The sequence below is a fragment of the Sus scrofa genome, chromosome 13 (genome assembly GCF_000003025.6).
Source record: "Sus scrofa isolate TJ Tabasco breed Duroc chromosome 13, Sscrofa11.1, whole genome shotgun sequence".
Lineage (NCBI taxonomy): Eukaryota > Metazoa > Chordata > Mammalia > Artiodactyla > Suidae > Sus > Sus scrofa.
This window is the reverse complement of record NC_010455.5, coordinates 139,337,797-139,364,262: the sequence shown is the minus strand read 5'-3', so window position 1 is coordinate 139,364,262 and position 26,466 is coordinate 139,337,797. Positions and strand designations below refer to the sequence as shown.

The window sequence follows — 26,466 nt, the reverse complement described above, 5'->3', positions numbered from 1 at the left end:
GTTATTTTTTAGAGTACTTTTAGGTTCATGGTAAAGTTGAGCAGAAAGTATAGAAATTTTCTATATACCCCTTTCCCTCACATAGATACAGCCTCCCTCAGTACCAAAATCTGGCACCAGAGTAGCACACTTAGTGTAAATGGTTTTTAAAGTATTACTAAAATCCTTTGTTTGTTTCACTGACCATTAAGCATTTTGATTGCTTCACTGACCACACTCTCTTCCCATCACTTTGTTTTGTAATAAAGTATTCATTTCATGTTTTGTCTTCCATTAAATAATCTTTTTAGTTATTTACTTGTAGGATCTTTTTATATGTATATATCTCCATATGCATTTTTTGGTGTGTGTATGCATAGCTATTATGACAATTGGCTGCCTACCTTATCCTTATTTTTATAGAACTGTGGTGATGAGGAACTCCCTAAAGATAAAGTTTGTAAAGATGAGAAAGTTTATAGATCTTCCATTAGTTGAAGGCTACTCAAGGTCTTCTTGACTCATTTTTTAACAGTGGATTCTTGAGTCCTCTAGAACTGTTTCATGTTAAGTAAGGCAGTCAATACAAATACACTTTAAGAGTTTATGCCATACCAAATTCAAGTACTTAGCAGATTGAACTCAGTGCCTTGAGAAAAAATGAAGTGTCACTGGTTGTTTCCTTATGGCATTAATTCAGCTTCTCTATGTATTTGCATATATATATAATATTTCTAAGAATGTATACTCATAAAGATGGGTGAACTATTTCATATGCCTTATAACCTGAGGCATGAACGTTTTGTGATATCTGCAAATGTCCATTTTTTACTTCTCTGGCTCAAAACTCTTTCTCAGAGGGTTGTGAGATTGTTCTTGTTGACAAACCAAGCATATTTCACATTGTTGGCATACTTGTTATGGGTACCAAAATGAGAGGAAAATAAGGAAGAAAAGGGAAAACATTTAAAAAATATTTTATTGTAACAGCCAGTCATTAATATCAAGGATAACAACCTTTTTTGAAGTCTCAATGTTACTCTGTAACTCCTAGTTGAGACCTCTCAGCCTTTTGCCTTTTACGTGGATGTTTACTGGCAAGACGTAAGTTGTTTCCAGGTGATTTTCTCTATGCTCTATCCTCTGAGAATTGTCTTAAAGGCTACAACTTTGCCTCTGTGCTTTTGCATAACTAAGAATAAATAAAGACAGGTCTTCAGCATCTTTCCATTGTTTACATTGTCTCTCCTGAAATACTCACCTTGATTTGCCTTATACTTAACTGCTTTACCTTTTCCCCAAACTTTCCAGTTTTTCAACTCATGATCTGTGTTTTTGTTTTTAATCTTTTCACAGATATTCATTAGTAATACTTGTTTGTTTGTTTGTTTTTGTCTTTTTAGGACTGCACCCACAGCATATGGAAGTTCCCAGGCTAGGGGTCTAATCAGAGCTGGAGCTGCTGGCCTACACCACAGCCACAGCAACGCAGGATCCGAGTTGTGTCTACAACCTACACCACAGCACATGGCAACACTGGATCCTTAACCCACTGTGCGAGGCCAGGGACTGAACTCATGTCCTCATCGATATTAGTCAGGTTCATTAACCACTGAGCCACAATGGGAACTCCTCTTAGTAGTACTTCTCACAGACTTACTTTTATAAGTGAGCACTAGATACCCTGCTAATATGCTTACTTTGATGTGTCTTATATCTCTCTTGATGCTATTATGTCCAGTGGTTCTGTTCACTTCCCTCAAATGCTAACTTACCTCCTAGTTTTATCATAGAATTACTGGTATTGACTTCCTTTCTGGATTTATTCAGCTGTTACATTAAGATAATATCGAACATCTGCTGCTTTATGTTACTTTCATTGCCTTTGGCCTATTATGTCTTTTGTATAGAATGTATTTACTGTAGAGAATGTTTTATTAATTTCATATATCCTGGTCTGTCCTCACTCTATGCCAAATGAGTTTTCACTTTCCTGAGAAATGAGATCAGTATTCTATATCTCAAAAAAATTGTGACTCATCAAGTACTTCTAAGCAATCCTAGTAATTTTCTAGTTTGTATATATGAAATATTTGAGAACAGTTCATAAATAAAACAAGTAAACACAAAAATCCTCAAGGAATTTATAGGGTTCATTTTATTGCATGGAATGAGTTCATCTTAAAATGTGTATATCAGTGTATACCTCTTTGAATATATTCATATAAAAATATGCAAATTATATACATGTAAAACATTTTAATGATTATATTCTTTGATTATGATTGTTGTTTTAAAAGATATTTTTCTTAGAGACTAAAATCACAGGTGTATAATATCAAGAGAACCATCGTAGGAGATATATGAGCATATATTTGTCTTGGGAGTTGTTGTGGGAGAGCTTTTAGATTCCTGTATTCTTCTATCATCTAATTCCTAAAGAAGAAATCAGTTCTAAGAATTTCAATTTACTTCTTCCTAGCATTTATATGGGTTGATTTTTTTGATATCCGTGATTGATTTAATAAACTATGAAAGGTTACTTGTAAACATATTTTACTTTGTAAAATATGAAAATAATTTTAGGTTTCTCAGGACTACCATGATTCTGCAACATCACTTTTATGGAACACATTCAGTACTCTAGAGTGGCTTTAGGCTCTGACATAGAGTCCTCATTGACATTTTTTCCTGGGAAATTCATAATGGCAAACTGTTCTAATGTAGTGCAAAGGGATCTTATTGAACTCAATGAAATAAATAGTTTGAACATATTTATACGAAGTTATACGTGACAGCTACTTTTCTACCTATGAGGTGTCTACCATACTGGGAGGCAGAAACCATCCAGTTGTATTTGAAATAGCATTCGTGTTTGGAGGCTTTATATAAAAAGGATCTTAGTATTATTTTTGTAGTTATACTGAATTCTAGTTGGAGAAATGTTTTCTTTTATTACAGATGTTTTCTTTCTCATAGATGAAGCTTCTTGAACTTTGAAAACAAATTAAACTATTCCAAATATACTTTTTAGAAAGAATATATACTTTCCAATGATACAGAAATTTCTTATAAATGGTGAATTTTTATATGACCAGGCTGCAATTTTATTTTGTCTTTTTAGGGCCACACCCACAGCATATGGAAGTTACCAGGCTAGGGGCTGAATCAGAGCTGCAGCTGCCAGGCTATACTATAGCCACTGCAACACCAGGTCTGAGCTACGTCTGCAACCTACACCACAGCTCATGGCAATGCCAGATCTTTAACTCACTGTGTGAGGCCAGGGATTGAACTCATATCCTCATGGATAGTAGTTGGGTTTATTACCACTGAGCCACAACGGGAACTCCCAGGCTGCAATTTTAAAACTGAGTTGGATATTTGCTTCTCTATAGAGCTACATGGTTATATGTATAAATAGTGGAAACAAACTTAGTTTTTGCCAAAGAAAATATAAGAAATCTTTAATAGTCGCAATGATGTTTATAATAATAATTCCTTTATTGATAAATTCGTATTCATTAAGCTAATCATTCTCACCAATCCACATATAGTAGTTCACCTGCTTCTTCTATTCTTAGCATTCTTAGGCTTCCTGATTGAAATATGTGCAACTGTCTGTCCTCGTATTTATTTCTAGGTTATAGAAATATAAGTAACATTAAAAATGGTAAAAATTTCAGTAAATTAGCTTGTTTTTGCTTCATCAAAAACTATAAATTAAGTAAATCACTTATTTTGTCTTCTTTTTGTTCCAGGGTGCTTTGGTCAGTGCGAGTTCAGATGATACACTTCATTTGTGGAACCTTAGACAGAAAAGGCCAGCTATTCTTCATTCTCTTAAATTTAACAGAGAACGGTAAGAATTTATGAGTTAAACAATTTCTTAATGTGTAAAAAAATTATTTCATGAGCAAGTTTCAGGTTAAAAGTTTAAAGAGTTTTTCATAATCTTAATAGCTAGAAATAATATTGATGCTTGCAATTATAATAGTTTATTTTCATAGGAAATTCAAAATTGATATAGATTCAGTCATTTTCTAATGGGCAATTCCTAACATTATTGTTCTTTTCGCTGTAATCCAAGACTTCAGCAATGATGTGTCCTTTTCCCTAGGCCACGGTACTGAAAAACCAGACCTAAAATTTAAAATTCTAGTAAATACTAAATATATTTCTACATCTTTTGATCAAAGAAGTTGACACCTACACTTTCATCCTTTTGCCTAAATGTTTTTTACTTAAGAAATTCTGAGGAGTTCCCATTGTGGCTCGGTGGTTAACAAATCTGACTAGGAACCATGAGGTTGTTGGTTTGATCCCTGGCCTTGCTCAGCGGGTTAAGGATCCAGCGTTGCCATGAGCTGTGGTGTAGGTTGCAGACATGGCTTGGATCCTGAGTTGCTGTGGCTCTCGTGTAGGCCGGTGGGCTACAGCTCCGATTAGACCCTAGCCTGGGAACCTCCATATGCTATGGGAGCAGCCCTTGAAGAGGCAAAAAGACCAAAAAAAAAAAAAAATTCTGAGGCATAAGTTTTATCCATACAAAAATGTTGGACTAACTGTTGAGCAATGTTACACATTCAAGATTAATGTTTTCAAAGGTGATAAATTGATCAGAATTCAGATTCTCTCATTTTAAAATGAAATAATAATTGGGGTTTGAACTTATGAGCGGATATGGAAAATGTTATTAGATTTTATTTGTAGCAAATTTAATGTTTCTAATGTTGGTTTCAAGCATACCTAGAATATAAATAGACATCTACTTAGCTGATAACCCACCTTGAGATGAACTAAAATTTGTATTTTACTGTCTATTTGTTATTTAATTATAAAATGTTTTGATTTTTTTGTTTGGGAAACAAACTCTTTGCAGTGAATGAGAAGGACTATCATAGGAAAATTTGATGTTAATGTAAGAAAAAGAAACCTCTGAGAAGTAAATTGACACAAGTTAGCAAGTATTAGTCAAAATGATGTAGGTGGATAATAGAGACAAGTAGTCAGTTCTAAGAGCTCAAGAAAGAGGTCATTTTATTTTGCTGAGTGGAAATAGTTTAAAAGGAATCATCATTATATCATTTATTGAGTAGAGTTTATTGAATTAAACCTGTTATTACAGGTTTGTTGAAATAAACCTTTATTATAGGTTTGGTGAGAAAAAAGGATGGCAGTTATATAGACATTTGTCCTTTTTCTACCTGAAACTTTTTATTCTCATAGCATATCATACTATTTAAATATTTAACCTTCAATATTCTGAGTAGTATTTATGATTATTATGTCCATAATATTTTGGGATTCAGCATCAGTGGAAGGTTTTATTATATCCAGTATTTTCTGAAGGAAGAAATTTATTTATTTATTTTGTTTTTTAGCTTTATTGAAGTATAATTGAGTTACAATGTTGTGTTAATTTCTTCTATACAGCAAAGTAATTCAGTTATATATATATGTATATGTAACTATGTATATACATGTTCTCATTCATAGTCTTCTCCATTATGGTTTGTCATGGGATTTTTTTATATATATATAAAGATTTTTATTTTTTTCTTTATACCTGGTTTAGAGTGTTCTGTCAGTTTTCATTTTTTAACATTAATTACAACATTATTTTTTTGTATAATGATTTTTATTTTTTTCGTTATAGCTGGATACAAGGTTCTGTCAATTTTCTACTGTACAGCATGGTGACTCAGTTACATATACATGTATACATTCTTTTTTATCACATTATCAGGCTCCATCATAAGTGACTAGACATAGTTCCCAGTGCTACACAGCAGGATCTCATTGCTAATCCATTCCAAAAGCAATAGTTTGCATCTGTTAACCCCAAACTCCCAGTCCATCTCACTCCCTCGCCTTCCCCCTTGGCAACCACAGGTCTGTTCTACAAGTCCATGAGTTCCTTTTCTGTGCAAAGGTTCCTTTGTGCTATATATTAGATTCCTGATATAAGTGCTATCATATGGTATTTGTCTTTCTCTTTCTGACTTAACTTCACTCAGGATGAGAGTCTCTAGTTCCATCCATGTGGCTGCAGATGGCATTATTTTGTTCTTTCTTATGCCTGAGTGGTATTCCATTGTGTATATATACCACATCCTCCTAATCCAATCATCTGTCACTGGACATTTGGGTTGTTTCCATGTCTTGGCTACTGTGAATAGTGCTGCAATGAACATGCGGGTGCATGTGTTTTTTTAAGGAAAGTTTTCTCTGGATATATGCCCAAGAGTGGGATTGGTGGGTCATATGGTAGTTCTCTGTATGGTTTTCTAGGGTACCTCCATTCTGTTGTCCATAGTGGTTGTACCAGCTCACATGTACCAGCTCACATTCGCACCAACAGTGCAGGAGGGTTCCCTTTTCTCCACACCCCCTCTAGCGCTTGTTATTTGTGGACTTATTAATGATGGCCATTCTGACTGGTGTGAGGTGGTATCTCATGGTAGTTTCGACTTGCATTTCTCTAATAATCAGAGATGTTGAGCATTTTTTCATGTGCTTGTTGGCCATCTGTACATCTTCCTTGGGGAAATGTCTATTCAGGTCTTTTGCCCATTTTTCAGTTGGGTTGTTGGCTTTTTTGCTGTTGAGTTGTATAAGTTGCATGTATATTCTAGAGATTAAGCCCTTGTCCTTTGCATCATTTGATCCGACTTTCTCCCATTCTGTAGGCTGTCTTTTTGTTTTCTTTTTGGTTTCCTTTGCTGTGCAAAAGCTTGTCAGTTTGATTAGGTCCCATTGGTTTGTTTTTGCTTTTATATCTGTTGCTTTGGGAGACTGACCTGAGAAAACATTTGTAAGATGATGTCAGAGAGTGTTTTGCCTATGTTCTCTTCCAGGAGTTTGATGGTGTCTTGTCTTCTATTTAAGTCTTTAAGCCACTTTGAGTTTATTTTTGTGCATGGTGTGAGGGTGTGTTCTAGTTTCATTGATTTGCATGCAGTTGTCCAGGTTTCCCAGCAGTACTTGCTGAGAAGGTGGTCTTTTTCCCATTTTATGTTCCTGCCTCCTTTGCCAAAGATTACTTGAGCGTAGGTGTCTGTGTTTATTTTTGGGTTCTCTGTTGTGTTGCATTGGTCTGTCTGTCTGTTTTGGTACCAGTTTCACACTGTCTTGATGACTGTGGCTTTGTAATATTGCCTGAGGTCTCAGAGAGTTAGGCCTCCTGCTTGGTTTTTGCTCCTCAGGATTGCTTTGGCAATTCTGGGTCTTTTGTGGTTCCATATGTATTTTTGGATTGTTTGTTCTAGTTCTGTGAAAAATGTCATGGGTAATCTGATAGGGATTGCATTGAATCTGTAGATTGCTTTGGGTAGTGTGGCCATTTTTACCACATTTAATTTTTCCAACCCAGGAGCATGGCATATCTTTCCATTTCTTTACGCCTTCTTTAATTTCCTCAATTAATGTTTTATAGTTCTATACCCTTGGCTTATAAGTCCTTTACCACCTTGGTCAGGTGTATTGCCAGGTATTTGATTTTGGGGGGTGCAATTTTATTTTATTCTATTTTTTTTCTTGTTAAAAACAACTTTATTGAGGTTTAGCTTGCATACTGTAAAATTCAGCTATTCAAAATGTACTCTTCAATGGTCTTTAGTATTCACAGAGTTTTGTGACCATCCCCAGGACCTAACTTTGGAATATTTTTATCACCCCAGGAATAAACTTAATAGTCATTAATATTTGCTTTCCCATTCCCAAACCCCACCCTTCCCCCAGCTCTCAAAAATCACTAAACTTCTATGTCCATAGATTTCCCTATTCTGTACATTTCTTATAAATTTAATCATTTAGTCTTTTGTGACTGGCTTCTTTCATTTAGCATAATGTTTTCAAGATTCATCTATATTGTACTATGTATGAGGATTTTTTACTTTTCATTGCTGAATAATATTCCATTGTTTGGATATCACATTGGAAAATTGAGTTATTTTCACTTTTTGTAATTCAGTGAATATTCATACACAACTTTTTGTGTGGACGTAGGCTTTTATTTCTCTTGGATATAGATCTCATAGTAAAATTACTGAACAGTGTGGTCCTCTTCACATTTAACATTTTAATACGCTGCCAAACGCCTTTCTCAAGAGGTTGTGCCATTCCATTTTCTCTGCATCCTCATCAATACTTGTTATTATCTGTATTTTCCAAATGCCTAATAATTTGAGCATATTTTGTATGCTTATTGGCCATTTGCATATCATCTTTGGAGAAATATCTATTCAAATCCATTACTCATTTTTAACTTGAGTTATTTATCTTTTAGTTACTGTGTTTTAAGAGGTTTTACAGTATATTCTGGATACAAGTTCCTTACCAAATTCCTTATATGATTTGCAAAGCTCATTCTCTGAGCTGTCTTTTCACTTTCTTAATGATATCCTTTGAAACACAAAAGTTTCTAACTTTGATAAGGTCTAATCTATTTTTTCTTTTGTCACTTGTCATTTTCATATCATATATTTTTTTGATATTTTATTTTTATTTTTGTTACAGAATAAAATACATATATTTAAACACAATTACATTCATACAGATTATTATATCATGGATCTTAAACAGATTAGTGATTCCCTCTGGAGAAGTGGAATGGAAAATATGCTGAGACAAACAGAAAATTTATTCTATACTTTATCCCATTTTGTATGGCTTTCATCTTTACTATTTAGTATTATCTATTACATTCAATTTTTCTTTAAAAATTAGGATTATATTAAAATTATGTATATTATGTGACTAAAATTTATAACGAAGAAAGCCTTATATATCATTAAATATTTTATATAGCATAATAAAAAGAATAACTTAACTGGTAAGAATAACAAAAATTTACACCCTCTGAAAATAAGTACAATATAAAATGCATAAGTTGGTTAAAAAACAGTGTAACTATATAAATATGTCCTCACAATTTGTTACAACTTATTGATTCTTCAATATAGGCATTCCACCATTCTAGGTGATGTGATAAGCAAGATATTATAGACCTTACATTGTACCATGGAGAGGAATGGATAATAATAATACACTTGTAGAGCTGTATTATTTAATTGTACAGTTGCATTATTTAATTATAATTATCATAAATTATTTGATGGAAAGGAAATCAGAATCAGATCTAAGGAGACTTCAGCATTCCAAGAATGATGTCAAATGACCCCCTTCATGGTGGATTATGTGCTTATTTACTGTGAGATACATTTCTTCTTCAGAGATTCCTTGTTTGTGTATCAATTGCAGGGTTTTGGTTTGCAGTTATTCTGAAGTTTTGATATAAGAGTCTATATGTATATGAGACTGTTTTAAGCTGTTGTTCTCTTAATTGCAAGTTCGTCCCCAGTGTCCTGCATTTGTACCCACCTCTTCTCATGATTCCTGATTTTGGTGGTATAATTGTGCATGGATGATTTTGTATCTTTACTGTATATATACCTTTACTGGTGAGCCTTGTCATTTGTGGAATTTTTGTTTCCTGTTGCTGTCTTTTCTTTTCTGCCTGGAGAAGTTCCTTTAGTATTTGTTGTAAGGCTGGTTTAGTGTTGCTGAATTAATTCTCTCAGCTTTTGCTCATCTGTGAAGGTTTTGGTTTCTCCTTCAAATCTGAATGAGAGCCTTGCTGGGTGGATTAATCTTGGTTGGAGGTTTTTTCCTTTCATCATGTTAAAAGTATATCATGCCACTCCCTTCTGGCCTGCAGGGTTTCTGCTGAAAAATCTGCTGATAACCTTATTGGGGTTCCCTTGCATGTTACTTGCTTCTTTTCCCTAGCTGCTTTCAAGATTTTCTTTTGTCTTTAATTTTGGTCAGTTGGATTAATATGTGCCTCAGTGTATTCCTCCTTGGGTTTATTTTATATGGTACTCGTTGTGCTTCTGGATTTGAGTGAGTGAGTGGTTCCTTTCCCATGTTAGGGAAGTTTTTGGCTATTATCTCTTGGAATATTTTTTCTGTCCCCTTCTCTCTCTCTTCTCCTTCTGGCACCCCTATAACATGGATGTTGTTGGGTTTTACGTTGTCCCAGAGTTCTCTGAGACTCTCTTCATTTGTTTTCAGTCTTTTTTCTCTCTTCTGCTCTGCATCTGTAATTTCCACTAATCTGTCCTCCACCTTGCTTATTTGTTCTTCTGCCTCCTGTATTCTGCTGTTAGCTGCTTCTAGTGAATGTTTTATTTCAGTGATTGTATTTTGCATGTCTTCTTGTTTAAGGTTTATATCTTGTATCTCTTTGCTCAGTGTTTCCTGTAAGGTATCCATCTTTGCCTCCAGTTTATTTCCAATGTCTTGCATCATCTTCAGCATCAACAGTCTACAGTCTTTTTCCTGGAGGCTGAGAATCTCCTCATCGCTTAGCTGATTTTCTGAGGTTTTTCCTTTCTCCCTCATCTGAGTTATAGTTCTCTGCCTTTTCATTTTTATAGGTTTTTGGTGTGGTGACCTTTTTCCAGATAATAGAGTTGTAGCCTGTCTTCCTCTGGTGTCTGCCCCCCTTGTGGCTGAAGTGGGTATGGGGGCTTGGTGTAGGCTTCCTGATGGGAGGGGCTGATGCCTGCCCACTGGTAGGTGGAGCTGATTCGAATCCCTCTGGTGGGTTGGGCTTAGTCTCTGGATGGGATTAGAGGCAGCTGTGTGCCTGAGGGGTCTTTAGGCAGCCTGTTTACTGAGGGGCGGGGCTGTGATCCCAGCTGGTTTGTTGTTTGCCCTAGGGCTTCTCAGCACTGACTGACGGGTGGGGCCAGATTTTTCCCAAAATGGCCACCTCCAGGGAAAGGTGGCTTTGCCTTCAATGTCCTTCCCTCACAACAATCCAGATTCACCCCTGCTTTCCCAGGATGTCCTCCAAGACCTGCAGTCAGGTTTGGTCCAGATTCCTATGGGGACCTCGCTCTGCCCTGGGATCCAGTGCACATGAAAGTCCGTGTGCACCTTTTAAGAATGGGGTCTCCATTTCCCCCAGTCCTGTGGAGCTCCTGCACACAAGCCCCACTGACCTTCAAAGCCAGATGCTCCAGGGGCCCTTTCTCCCAGTGCCGGATCTCTGCACATGATGGTTTGATGTGGGGCTCAGAACTCTCACACTTGTAGGTGAGTCTCTGTGAACCAGTTAGTTTTCAGTCTGTGGAGCTTCCCACCTGGGAGTTATGGGGTTGTTTATATCGTGAAATCACCCCTCTTACCTCTGATGTGGCTTCCTCTTTTTCTTCTGGAGTATGGTATCTTTTTTAAGGTTTCCAGTCCGTTTGGGTGGAGATTTCTCAGCCTTTAGTTGTGAGTTTTGTTGTTTTTAGGAGAGAAGTTGAGTTCCAGTCCTTCTATTCTGCCATCTTAATCCTGTCTCCCTGGGGGGTGCAATTTTACAAGGTACTGTGTTTTCATTTCTAATATTTAATTGTTAGGATACTGAATGTGACTGATTTCTGAATATTATTCTTATATCCTGCTACTTTGCTGCATTTGTTGATCAGTTCAAGTAGATTTTGGGTTGATTCCTTAGGGTTTTCTATATATAGAAATGTCATCATGTATTATGATGTCAAATGTATCATGTCAATTTCAATGTATCTTGTCATCTGCATGCACTTTCAGTTTTACCTCTTCTCTCCCTATCTGGATGCCTTTTATTTCTTTTGTTTGTCTGATTGCTGTGGCTAGGACTTCTGATTGCTGTGGCTAGGTACTATGTTGAATAACAGTGGTGGGAGTGGATATCCTTGTCTTGTTTTAGATTTTAGTGGGAAGGCTTTGAGCTTTTCTCCACTGAGAATTATATTTGCCGTAGATTTGTCATAAATGGCTTTTATTTGGTTAAGGTATGTTTCTTTCCTATCCACATTGGTAAGAGTTTTTATCATGAAGGGATGTTGGACTTTATCAAATGCTTTTTCTGCATCTATTGAAATGATGATGTGGTTTTTTTACTTTTCTTTTGTTAATGAGGTGTATGACAGTGATTGATTTGTGTATGTTGAACCATCCTTGTGCACCTGGGATGAATCCCACCTGGTCTTGGTGTATGATCTTTTTGATATGTTGTTGGATTCGGTTGGCTAAAATTTTGTTGAGATTTTTTGCATCCATACTTGTCAAAGACATTGGCCGATAGTGTTCTTTTTTGGTGGTATCTTTGTCTGGTTTTGGAACTAGGGTGATGGTGGCATCATAGAATGTCTTTGGGAGTGTTCCTTCTTCCACCTTTTGAAAAACTTTATTAAAGAGGATGGGTCTGAGTTCCTCTTTGTATGTTTGGTACAATTCACCTGTGAAGCCTTCTGGTCCTGGGCTTTTTTTTGTAGGGAGTGGTTTTATGACATATTCAATTTCATTTCTAGTGATTGGTCTGTTCAGTTGATTTATTTCTTCTTATTTTTTTTTTTTTTTTGTCTTTTGTTGTTGTTGGTTATTGTTGTTGTTGTTGCTATTTCTTGGGCCGCTCCCTCGGCATTATTGCTGTTGTTGTTGTTGTTGTTGCTATTTCTTGGGCTGCTCCCGCATCATATGGAGGTTCCCAGGCTAGGGGTTGAATCGGAGCTGTAGCCACCGGCCTACGCCAGAGCCACAGCAACGCGGGATCCGAGCCGCGTCTGCAACCTACACCACAGCTCACGGCAACGCCGGATCGTTAACCCACTGAGCAAGGGCAGGGACCGAACCTGCAACGTCATGGTTCCTAGTCAGATTCGTTAACCACTGTGCCACGATGGGAACTCCGATTTATTTCTTCTTGATTCAGTTTTGGCAGGCTGTAAGTCTCTAGAAAGTTGTCCATTTCTTCTAGTTTGTCATTTTTTGGCATACAATTGTTGAAAGTATTTTCTCATGTTTTTTTGTATTTTTTTAGTATCTGTTGTGATTTCTCCTTTTTCATTTCTTATTTTGTTTTTTGGGTTTTTTCTATCCTCTTCGTGGCGAGTCTGGCCAGAGGTTTGCCAGTGTTTTTTACCTTTTCACAGAACCAGCTCTTGGTTTGATTGATTTTTATCTAGTGTTTTTTCGATCTCTATTTTATTGATTTCCTCTTTGGTCTTTATGATTTCCTTCATTCTGCTGACTTGAGGTTTGGTTCATTCTTCTAATTCATTTCGGTGTTGGGTTAAGTTGTCGATTTGAGATTTTTCTTCTATTTTGAGGAAGGCCTGTATTGCTATGAATTTCCCTCTGGGCAGTGCTTTAGCAGCATCCCATAGATTTTATGTGGTTGTGTCTTCATTATCATTTGTCTTGAGGTTTTTTTTTAATTGCCTTCTTGATTTCCTCATTGACCCATTAGTTTTTCAGTAGCATGTTGTTTAGTCTTCATGTACTCAGTTGTAGCTCCTTTCTTTTTGTGTGGTTGATTTCTAGTTTCATGCTATTGTGGTCAGAGAAGATACTTGAAATAATTTCTGTACCCTTGAATTTGATGAGGTCAGGTTCAAGCCCCAGTATGTGATCAATCCTTGAGAATATTCCATGTGCACTTAAGAAGAATGTGTACTCTGATATTTTTGGATGTAATGTCCTGAGAATGCCAATGCAATCTAACTTTTCCTTTGTGTCCTTTAGTATGTCTGTTGCCTTATTGATTTTCTGTCTAGAGGATCTGTCCATTGATGTGAGTGGGGTGTTAAAGTCTCCCACTCTGATTGTATTCCCATCAGTTTCTCCTTTTGTGTCTGTTAGTATTTGCTGTAGGTACCTGGGTGCTCTTATATTAGGGGCATATGTATTGATGATTGTAATATCCTCTTCTTGAATGGATCCCTTGACCATTAAATAGTGTCCTTCTTTGTCTTTCTTTATGGCCTTTGTTTTTACGTCTATTTTGTCTGGTGTGAGTATTGCAACTCCTGCTTTCCTGTCTTGTCCATTGGCATGAAATATCTTTTCTTATCCCCTAACTTTCAGTCTATATGTGTCCTTTGCCCTAATGTGAGTCTCTTGTAGACAGTAGATTGAAGTTTTTTCTTTTTTATCCAGTCTGCCACTTTGTGTCTTTTGATTGGAGCATTCAGTCCATTGACATTTAAGGTGATTATTGATAGATATGTATTGCCCTTTTAAGCCTTGTTTTCCAGTTGATTCTATTTTTCTCTTCTTTTCTGGGTTGGATGGTTTCCATTTTATGCTTGAGTACTTTTCTTGTCTGTGAATGTAATGTTTGGTTTTGATTTGTCCTTGTCCTGTTTTTTAAGCACATGAAGCCCTTCCTATATCTGCTTGCTTTTGCCTGATAGTCATATAGGTTCAAACACTTCATTAAAATAAAAAACAGAATCTATATTTTCTTACTTTCCTTCCCCACATTGTATGATTTTGATGTCTTTTTTTTTTTTTTAACATCTTCGTGTTTGGATCTCTATGCTGGCTTATTTAAGGGACTGCTTTCCAGTTTGGTTTCCTCCATACTAATTCTTTTTCTCTTTTCTCTCTCTCTTTTTTTTAATTTAAAGAAGCCTTTTCAGTATTTCTTTTAGAGTAGGTTTCGTCTAGCTGTATTCTTTCAGCTTTTGTTTGTTTGAGAAATTCTTTATTTCCCCTTCTATTTTAAATGATATTCTTGCTGAATAGAGTGTTCTAGCTTGCAATTTTTTTTCCTTTGAGCACTTTAAATATATCTCGCCACTCCCTTCTGGCCTGTAGTTTTCTGTAAAGAAATAAGCTGATAGCCTTATTGAGGTTCCCTTATAATTAACACTTTGCCTTTCTCTTGCTGCCTTTAGAATCCTCTCTTTATCTTTAACTTTTACCATTTTTATTATAATATCTTTTGGTGTGGACCTGTTCGAGTTCAACCTGTTTGGGGCCCTCTTTGCTTCCTGTATCTTGATCTCAGTGTCCTTTAGATTTGGAAAGTTTTCAGCCATAATTTCTTCAAATATATTTTCAATCCCCTTTTCTTTTCCTTCTCCTGGAATTCCTATTATGTGTAGATTGGCCCACTTTATATTATCCCATAAATCTCTTATATGGCTTTTGTGTTTTTTCATTAGGTTTTCTTTCTGCTATCCTGATTGGGTTATTTCCATTATTCTATCTTGCACATCACTAATATTGTTTAAATAGCCATATTATGCAAAGCAATCTAGAGTTGATATAATCCTAATAAAAATTCCAATGATATTTTCCACCAAAAAACCCACCCATAACAAAAAATTATCAAATTTTTTGTAGCCAAAAATGACCCTAAATATTGAAAACAATCCTGAGGAAGAAGGACCTACCCAGAGGCATCACAAATCCTGATTCTAATCATTATTATAAAGCTATATTAATCAAAATAGTATGTTACTGGCCAAAAACAGACATCCATATCAGGAAAGAGTTCAGACATAAACCACATCATTTATGGTCAACTAATTTTTGACAAAGTCACCAAGAACACTCAATGGAGTAAGGACAGTCTCTTCAGTAAATGGTGTTAGGAAAGCCAGTATCTGCTTACAAAAAATGAAGTGTACACCTGTCTTACATCACTCACAGAAATTAATTTGAAATGGGTTCAAGATTTAAATGCAAAGTAAAAACTATAAAACTACTCAAAGAAAACATAGGGTAAAAGATCCTTGACATTGGAGAGCAAACAAGTTGAACTCTATTAAGTTAAAGAGTCTCTGCCCAGCAATTGAAATAATAAATTTAAAAGGCAGCCTAAGGAATGGTGAAAGATACCTACAAGCCATATATCTGAAAAGGGACTAACATCCAAATTATATAAAGAACTTACAAACTCAATAGCAAAAAAAAGCAAAAAATCCAAGAAAAGTTATGGAGAGAACCCGAGTAGATATTTTTCCAAAGAAGACATAAAATGGCCAACAACAACTTGGTATACAACAAGATGTTCAACATCATTAATCGTCAAGGAAATGCAAATCAAAACTAACATGCGATATTACCTTAAACCTGTTTTAATAGAAAAGGTCTAAGAGATAAGAAATGTTGTTTTGGATATGGAAATAAAAAGAGAACATATGTACATTTGGAAAGTAAATTGGCACAGCCATTATGGCAAACAGTTTAGTGGCTCCTCCAAAAAATTAAAAATTGAACCCCCATAATATGATCCAGCAAGCCCACTTCTGAGTATATATTCAAAAGAATTGAAATCAGTATCTCTAAGAGATATTTGTACATCCATATTCATTGCAGTATTATTCACAGTAGCCAAGATAATCAAAATAACCTGTTTCTATGAATGGATAAAAAAGATATAGTATATACATGCAATAGAATGTTTCAGTCATAAGAAAGAAGGAAAGTCTTCCATCAGCAAAAACTTGGGTGGAGCTTGAGGCATTATGCCTAAGTGAGATATGTGAGACAGAGTTAGACAAATACTTTATGATATCCCTTATGTTTGGAATCTAAAGAAAAATCTGAACTTATAAAAACGGTAGAATGGTGTTATCAGGGGCTATGGTATGTGGGAATTAGAGAAATGTTGTTTAAGGGCCCACACTTCAAACTAGTAGATAAATAAGTTCTGGAGAGCTAATGCACATCATAATGATTATAGTCAATAATGCTGTATTTTGAACTTCAAAGGTGATTATAGTCAATACAGTACTGTATTGTGAACTTCAAAGGTGCTAAGAGACTAGGTTATTACCTATTCTCCACACAAAAATAAATGATAATTACATGAAATGAGAAAGGTATTAGCTAACACTACTGACTGTAGCAATAATAATTGATAGATGTATCAAACCAACACCTTGTACACCTCAGTCGTACACTATGTTATATGTAAATTGTTTCAATAAAAAATTTAAAATATTTGAATATAGCTTATGATAGAATATACTGGGATATTTTCTCCTGTCTTTTATGACATTGTTGCCACTTAATTCATCCACTTATGATAACTATGTAATGCATTATTATTATTTTAAACAGATTTTTTTTTTAGGGCCATACCTGTGGTATATGGAAGTTTCCAGGGTCAGGGTCTAATTGGAGCTGCAGCTTCCTGCCTACACCACAGCCATAGTAACGTGGTGTAAGCCGTGTCTGTGGCCTATACCACAGCCCACACCATTGCTAATCCTTAACCCACTGAGCAGAGCCAGGGATTAAACCTGCATCCTCATGGATGCTAGTTGGGTTCATTACCACTGAGCCACAGTGGGAACTCCTGAACAGACATTTGTCTTTTAGATCAATTACAGAAAAGAAAATATGTTATTTTACCTTCATTTATTCCTTCTCCCAAGATTTTCTTTTTTTATATAGATTTCATCTCCCTGAAAATTTAAATTTTTTTTTTTACACGAAAGTTCTACTAGCAAAAGGTTCTTAATTTTTTTTGGCTTTTTTGAGATTTTAAAAAAAAATTACAGTTGATTTACAGTATTAGTTTTAGGCATACAGCATAGTGATTCAGTATTTTTTTCAGATCATACTCCATTAAGTTATTGTAAGATAATGGCTACAATTTCCTATTCTACACAGAATATCCTTGTTGGCTTATCTATTTTATGCTAGTACTTTGTATCTCTTAATACAGTACTCATAACTTGCTCTATCCCCTCTCCTCTCTGGTAGTCACTGGTTGTTTTCTGTATATGTGGGTATGTTTCTGTTTTGCTATATATATTCCTTTGTGTTATGTTTTAGATTCCACATATAAGTGATATCATACAGTATTTGTCTCTGTCTGACTTTATTTCACTAAGCATAATATTCTCCAGGTTCATCCATATTGTTAAAAATGGCAGAATTTCATTATTTTTATCACTGTTATATTCCATTGTATATATATGTATAGTATATACATGTATAATCTGATGTTACTTTGTCCCTTCAGATGTTTTCTCTTGATTTTTAGCATGCCTGGTAATTTTTCGTTGAAAGCTAGACATGTATATTGGGTAATAGTACTTGAGGTAGATGAACCTTAATGTGAAGTTTTATATTGATACAGTAAGGAGTTAGACTGTATTCATGTTTGCTATGGCTGTAGGTACCAGAGGCTTCAGATTTCTCTGTGTCTTTGATTTTGTCTGCCTTGGTTTTTTGGTTTCCCTGAGAACTCTTTCTTACATAGAAATTTTGGAATTGCAGTTTGTCCCAAAACTTCAGTTCTCTCCTGGATCCAATAAAGTAATTGCTTTTCAGTTTGTTAGGAGTTTCTCATGTATTTTTTTTTTTACTATTCAGTTTTGAGCATTTAAAAATATATTCTAAATATTATTCCTTTGTTGGATATGTGGTTTATAAATATTTTCTCCCAGTCTATAGCTTGTATTGTAATAGAGACTTTCATATAGGAATTATTTTAAATTTTTTCTCTCTTTCAGATTCTTTTTCCACATGGATTATCACAGAATATTGGGTAGAGTTCCCTGTGCTATACAGCAGGTCTCCACTGACCACTCAATCCATATACCATAGTGTGCATATGCTAATCCCAAAGCCTAGTCCATCCCTCCCCTCCCACCTGTCCTCTTTGGTGACCATAAATTTGTTTTCAAAATCTGAAAATGTTTTAAATTTTGATAAAGCACAATTTATCAAATCCATCCTTATGGATCATACTTTTTACATCAAATTCAAAAACTTAATCCTTAGTCTCAGATCCCAAAGATTTTCTCCTTTTTTTTTGATAAAAGTTTTATATTTTACATGTAAATATATGATCTGTTTTGAATAGTTTTTGTACATAAAGTTTGAGGTTTAAGTGGCGATTCACTTTTGTCTTAATAGATATCCAATTCTCTAGTACCATTTGTTGACCTTATTTCATTGAATTGCCTTACACATTTGTCAAAAGTCTGTTTGACATATTAGATAGGTTTATTTTTCTGTGTTCTTTTTTCTATTCCATTGATCTATATTTCTAGCCCTCTGCCACTACCACACAGTCTTTATTACTATAGATATTTATGGTCTTGAAATTGGGTAGACAGATTTCTCCCACTTAATTCTTCTTTTTCACAATTTCTTTAGCTATTCTTATTCTTTTGCCATTCTATATAAAATTTAAAATAAGCATGTCAACAAAATTTACAAAAGTATTTTGCCAGAGTTTTATAAAAATGTGAATTGACATTTTTACAATGTTGAGTATTTATAGTGTTGACCATTAAAATCCATTGGAGATCCCTTGTGGTTTTCAGGTTAAGGATTTGGTATTGTCACTGCTGTGGCTCTGTTACTGCAGTGGTATGGTTCAGTCCCTGGCCTGGGAACTATTGCATGTTGCAGGTGCAGTCAAATAAATAAGTAAATAAATAAATAAAATCATGAACATAATATGTCTGTTTACTTAGATATTTTATTTCTTTCAACTGGATTTTGTAGTTTTTAAGCATTCAAGTTCTTTAATTGCATTTTTATGTTTATAAAATGATGTTGCATTTTAATTCAGCTTCCACAGGTTCATTGCCAATATATGGACATGCCGTTGAGTTTTGAATGTTTACCTCATATGCTGCAACATTACTGAACTTAGTTATTAGTTCCGTGAGCTTTTTGGGATTGTTCTCTCTAGACCATCATATTATCTGCAAATAGGGAAGTTTTATTTCTTCCTATCTGATCTACATTTCCTTTATTTCCTTTTCTTGCTTTTTTCACTGGCTGGAACTTTCAAAACTATATTTAAGAGAACGATGAGAACAGCCATCTTTGCCTTTTTCTTGATCTTAGAGGGACATCACTTCATTTTTTCACCATTAAGTATAAAATTTTATAAAAGTAGAAAATCCATTGTAGACTTTATTGGTAGCTGATCTTTATGATCAGTTGAGAGAATACTCTTTAATACTATTTTTGATTATACTTTAAATCATGAGTGTTGAATTTTCTCAATTGCTATTTCTGCATCAAATTGATATGATCATGTTATTTTTCTCTTTTAGCTTGTAATACAGTGAATTACATTGACTAGTTTTCAAATGCAATAAGCCCCTCTTGGCGTTTTTATATGTTGCTGAATTCCATTTGTTAATCTTTTGTTAAGAATTTTTACATTTCTATTCATGAGTATTAATGTGTAGTTTTCTCCCAACTCCCAGCTTTGTTGAGTTATAATTGACTAGTAAAGTTTGTATTTAAGGTATACATGTTTTCTTTATTGTATTGTCTTTGTCTGATTTTTCTTCCTATATTTTCTGGATCAGATTATTAGGATTGGTGATGATGTTCTCTAGATGTTTGATAGAATTCTCTTGTGAAACTATATGTGCCAAGATTTCTTTTCAGGAAATTTAAAAATTATTAATTAAATTTTTGCAATAGTTATAGACCTATTCAGTCTACTTCACATTTGGGGAATCATGCTAATTTGAGCTTTTTGAGGAATTAATTCATCTCAGAAGTTGTTAGATATATTTGTACAAAATTGTTCCCATTGTATTTAAATTTGCGTAAATCTGTAGTGATAATCCTTGTTTAATTCCTAGTATTGGTAAATTGTCTTTCCTGCGTTTTTTTCTTCCTTGTCAGTTTTGCTGGAGATTTTTCAATTTTATTAAACATTTCAAAGAACATGCTTTTTGTTTATTGATTATCCATTGTTTTTCTGTTTTCAGTTTCACTGATTTCTGCTTGTCATTATTATTTTTTGTCCACTTGATTTGGGTTTATTTTGCTTTTATTTTTCTAGGTTCTTGAGGATGGGAGTTTAGCCATTGATTTGAAATCCCCTCCCCCGCGTTTTTTTGTCTTTTTAGGGCCTCACTCTCAGCCTATGGAAGTTCCCAGCGTAGAGGTATAATTGGAGCTGCAACTGCTGGCCTACATCACAGACACAGCAACATGGGAACTGAGCTGCATCTGTGATACCACAGCTCACAGCAATGCCAGATCCTTAACCCACTGAGTCAAGCCAGGGATCAAACCTGCATCCTCATGGATACTAGTTAGGTTCATTACTGCTGAGCCACAATGGGAAACTCCGCTTTTCCTTTTTTGCTAATGCAAGTATATCATGCTATAAATTCCCTCTTGATATTTCTTTAGTTGTGTTCTACACATTTTGATTTACTGTTTTTCCAATATCATTCAGGTCAATGTATTTTTTTAATTCCCTTGTGACAACTTCTTAGACCCAAGGATTAGACATGTCTTGCTTAGTCTATTGCTATTGTATTTTCCCAGTTTGAATGACATATGATGACTTTTTCTTTTTTTTTTATTTCCCTTAATTTTCTTCACCTATAGTGATTTTTTTCTCTTTTTATATTTAGATTCAAATCAGCCTGTTATAATTTTTCCTTCGACTATCGAAGCTAATTTAGGAAATTCAAGAGGAAAAGGAAAATATATTTTATTTACCCAATTTTTACTCTTTGTTTTTTCTTCATACTTGTTATTTAAATATTCTTTCATTCATCACCGCTTTTTAGTAACTTCCTTCTACCATTCTTTTAGTGACAAATTGTTTAGTAAACTTCCTTCTACCAAGTTGTTTAGTAAACTTCCTTCTACTATTCTTTGAGTGAAAAATTCTTATTTTTTCCTTCACCTAATAAAAATAGAAATATTTGTGGTGTGTATAGAATTCTGGGTTGACAGTTCTTTTCTTTAAGCCTTTGAGTAATGCCCTATTTAGTTTTGGTCCTCTGTTTTCTAATGAGAAATCTATCGTTGGAGTTTGTTTTCCCCTATGGTTAAAATGTTGTTTCTCTCTTGCCATCTTCAAGACCTTATTTTTTTTTTTTTCTGTTCTTATTTAGTTTTCAGGTGTTTGGCTATGATCTGTCTTGGTTTTATTTCTTTGGGTTTATCCTTTTGCATTTTTTTCAGCTTCTGAATCCTTTGTCTTGCCTTTTGCCAATGTGGGGAAGTTTTTAAACATTATTAATTTTTTCTTTTTTTTACTACTTTTTCATTCCCATTCTTTTTCTTTTCCTTCTTGGACCCTGATAACATGATTGGTAGATCTTTTGTTTTTGTCTCTCAGGTTTCTCAGTCTCTGATGTTTTGTACATCTATTTTCTGTCTGTTTTATAGATTTGCTAGTTTAAATTGTATATTTGAGTTTGGTGACTCTTCTGTCTCCTTCATTCTGTTGTTGAGTTTATCCAGAGGTTTTTAAATTTTCTTTATTGTTCTTCTTAGTAGTAAAATTTGCATTTGGTTCTTCTTTTTATCTCCTGTTTCTTTGCTCAGATTTTCTATTTTTTCATTTCATTTTTTTCATAATCGCTTATTTCATTTTCATGATAGCTTCTTTTAAATATTTACCAGTGAATTACAACATTTGTATCATCTTGGTGTGGGTATCTTTTTTATTCATTGAAATTGAGGTTTTTCTATTTCTTGATATGAGTGATTTTTAAATTCAGACTAAACATTTTTGATATAAGGTTATGACACCCTAGGTCCTACTTAAATCTTCTGTTTGGGGTGGGTTGTTTTGACACTGCTCTGGCAATAGAAGGGCTAGTGTCCTCTTTTCTTTTTCTTTTGTTTTCTATTACTGCTTTTTAGGGCTGTACTCATGGCACTTGGAAGTTCCCACGCTAGGGATCAAATTTTAGCTATAGCTGCTGGCCTACACCACAGCCACAGCAACACCAGATCTGAGCCACATCTCCTACCTATACAACAGCTCATGGCAATGCTGGATCCTTAACCCACAGAGCAAGGCCATGGATCAAACCCCATCCTCATGGATACTAGTTGGATTCATTTCTGCTTGCTACAATGGGAACTCCTGGTGTCCTCTTTTTACTAACAGATGGGATTAGAAGTTCAAGTTCCCTAGTTTGGCCTTTACTAACACCTGAGATAGGGAGAGGCATCTTACTAGAGTGGTATTATGGCTCCCTATTACACTTGTACTTTTATCACCATGACCAGAGGACTGGTGACTAATTCCTGCTCCTGACGTGGCCTCCATTAATTCTCTCATTTAGAAGTTGAAATATTCTATGAATTTAAATTCAGATAGAAAATGTTATTTCTTTTGCTGTAGGAGAATGAGAATAAGCTTCTCAGAGTTGCATTTGCCAAAAATAATGATGTTATTCCCTTTGGAAATGTAGAGATTTGACTTATTTTTAAAATTTGACTTATGTTTGTTAGTTTTCAAGCCAATTACGGACAATAAAATCGAGTGAGTTTTTTGTTTTTTGTTTTTTGGGTTTTTTTTTGCTGTCTGGTGAGTTAATTAAAGCTCACTAAGACAATGAATGAAATTTATCTAAATATTCACTATTTATTTTATCCCATATTATGATACTAGCAAGGTACTTGTTGTCCAAAATTATCAGATTCTTTTTCTTAAATTTTAATTCCTTATTTTTGCTTTTACACGATTTGAGTTTTTCCACTAAAACTCCTAAATATCAATCTTTGATGTAAGACATTGAGCGAATCTTAGTATAGCAGTCTGTCCCTTTCCCTGGCTGTTGTTGTGGCTCTTATTATGACCATTATTATAGCCATCATTAGCTGTTTGGGAGGATGCCATAGCTGTATTCATACCACAAGGCTTTGTCCCTACTACAAGGCTTAGTCCCTACTATTAATTAGTAATTTAAGTTCTTAACCTAAAACTCAAAGAGTAAGTAAGCAGCAGTCATTCAGCCATAGCACTACATTTCTTAAAATGTAGTTCATGTATTATCTGTATTAGAATCACCTAGAGAAGTGCTTCCTAAATTTTTATGTGTATGTAACTTATCTGGGGGTTCTTCACAAAATTCAGTTTCTAATTCTGGGATTGAACCTGAGATTCTGAATTTCTACTAAGCTTCCAGGTGACATCCATGCTGCTGCTGGTCTATGGACTATTTTGAATGGCAATTACTGATGATACTTGTTAAATGTTAAATTACCAGTCATATGTTCCATCCCAGGTCAATGAAATCACAATTTGTGTGACTGGAATCTGAGAATATTCATCGCAACTAGATATCTATCTATTTTAGAGATTTAAAGTTGTTATAATTCTGTGGTACTTAACTGGTTGTGCATCAAAACCACCCACATAGAGTTTTAAAACAGTATTCATGGATATTCCTCCAGAACTACTAAATCCTCATCTCTGATATTTGTACTTTTAATATGGAGATTCATACACCTGATTCTGAGTATAATTGTGTTGTAAGGAATAATTATGGAGTTCCTGTCGTGGCTCAGTGGTTAATGAATCCGACTAGGAACCATGAGGTTGTGGGTTTGATCCCTGCCCTTGCTCAGTGGGTTAATGATCTGGCATTGCCGTGAGCTGTGGTGTAGGTCGCAGATGCGGCTCGGATCCCAAGTTGCTGTGGCTCTGGCATAGGCCAGTGGCTACAGCTCCGATTCGACCCCTAGCCTGGGAACCTCCATATGCCGTGGGAGCAGCCCAAGAAATGGCAAAAAGACAAAAAAAAAAAAAAAAGAATAATTATAAATATCATACAAGTGGGAGTTTCCCTGTGGCATAGTTGGTTAAAGATCTGGTGTTATCACTGCTGTGGCTTGGGTCGCTGCTGTGGCATGGGTTTGATCCCTGGTCCTGGGAGCACCCACATGTCTGCGGCATGGCCAAAAATAAAAGAAAATTTGTAGAAGGGACTGGACTTAGAGTCATTATGTCTGGTGCTAGAAGTTTCACCTGGAATCTAGACAAAGAGTAAGACCAAAATTGAACTATGTTAGGATTTAGGGGGAAGATGTTTGAAAGTTAAATAAAGTCTTCCACTAAATTTTATACAGCATAGTTTATGTAATTTTAAGCCAATCCCTTTTGGCTTGTGTACTGACAGCTTTTCTCAAACTAGGGCCTGTGGGCATAGTCTTTGTGTTGTGAATTATCCACAGTCGTTTCTGATTGTAATATTTTATTTATTTATTTTTGCCATGCTCGCAGCGTGTGGAAGTTGCTGGGCCAGAGACTGAACCCATGACACAGCAGTGACCCGAGCTGCAGTGGTAACAACCAGATCCCTTAACCTGCTGAGCCACAAGGGAACTACAGTAATATTTTTTATTTTTATAATTAGACTAATGGAAATATTCTGAATCAGTTGAATAGACTATTTTGTATAAAGATACTTCTGTATGATTTCAATATTGAAGTTATAGTTGCATTTATGATTGTGTTGGCACAAAGTAGATTTCAGTTGTTTATTTAAAAAGTATACCATGCACTATGCACATGTATTATATTCAGGTCCGAAGATTGTAAAATTATGTGATGGTGTACTATGGATCAGAATTTAAGGCTATTGAAATAGAGGCAAGTGAAGAAGAGAAGTACAAAACAAATATGGATACACCAAATTCAAAAGAACTTGTGCAATCAGAACCGTATCCATATTGTGAAGTTATTTTTATAAAAAATTTCATCTTTCATGTAAATTAATGTCATTTGTATTCTAGCTTTAGTTTTATTTGTATTTAATTTGTATTTTTATGTGTATATAAGAGCTATAAGTATGAGGAGCTTATACTTATTTTTATATATAAGTTAAAGAAATTATAAAAGTAAGTCAAAAGTGAGGATCAGCAACATTTTTTGAAGGTTTGTGTATTGTTCAAGCTTGAGAAACATGTATTTTTGTTTGCTTAATATGCTTATATAATATATATATATATCTCAAATTACAGAGTTATTTGATCTTTAATGGCCCAATTCAAATGCAGTTTTCTGGAGTTCCCTGGTGGCCTAGTGGTTAAGGATTTGGCATTGTCACTGCTATGGCTTGGATTTAGTCCTTGGACTGAGAACTTCCTCATGACATGCACAAAGCCAGACCCCTACCCCACCAAACAAAAAAATAAATACAGTTTTCTACATTAGCTTTCCTTGATTTCCCTTACTGGGATTAACGACTCCCTCCTTTGAATTCTTTATAGTAATTAACACATTTTACTTTTATTTTTCTTACTTGTTAATTTGCCTTATCTCTTTATTAGCTGTTACTTTCTTTGAAGGAAAACCAGTGTTTTGTAATCAAGGACAGTACTTTTTTTAAAAGAATTACTCAGTGAAGTTTGAGTAAATGGGTGAATGGATGGAAGACTAAGAATGTCTTGGATGATTTACTATAGAAGAATGATAGTGAATGTGGATATACGAACAACATTATTTTTCCAAAGCTCACATATAATAGAAAATTCTTTGTCTTGTAGGTGGCGGTGGTAGGAATACATTATAAATGAAAATGTAACTATTAAATACAATAAAGTTCTATAAGGATATTGATTAGTCACTCTTAGGGTTACCAAATACACATGACAAGGAGTCATGCCCTCTCCTTTATACATGTCAATCATATTAAGTAAATCACATTACTTTTAAAAAAAATTTAAGAGTTTATTTGAACAAAATCAATTTGAATTGGGAAGTGCCAATCAGTAGTGGATAAGATTGCTCCACAGATAGGAGCTGGGCAAGAGTTTTATGGATAAGACACGAAAGCAAAACAGGAAATTATTTGATTGCTTATAGCTTAAATAGTTGCTTTATTTGAGGAAAGCTAGTTGACTTTTTATGATTGGTTGTCCTTAGGTTTCAATTTCTTTTTTTCTTCAGAACATTATTGA

The 26,466-nt window shown here is 34.7% G+C and overlaps 1 protein-coding gene across 18 annotated transcripts in view; it reads left to right on the top strand.

Moving 5' to 3' along the window:
- The window catches only part of STXBP5L (syntaxin binding protein 5 like), a 374,297-nt gene that overhangs the window by 126,965 nt on the left and 220,866 nt on the right, over nt 1-26,466 (top strand). For all 18 annotated transcript variants that reach the window (XM_021070284.1, XM_021070287.1, XM_021070297.1 and 15 more), the window contains one exon: nt 3,741-3,841. In XM_021070284.1, coding sequence (XP_020925943.1) covers nt 3,741-3,841 — 101 coding nt within the window. The remainder of the gene's footprint in view (nt 1-3,740; nt 3,842-26,466) is intronic.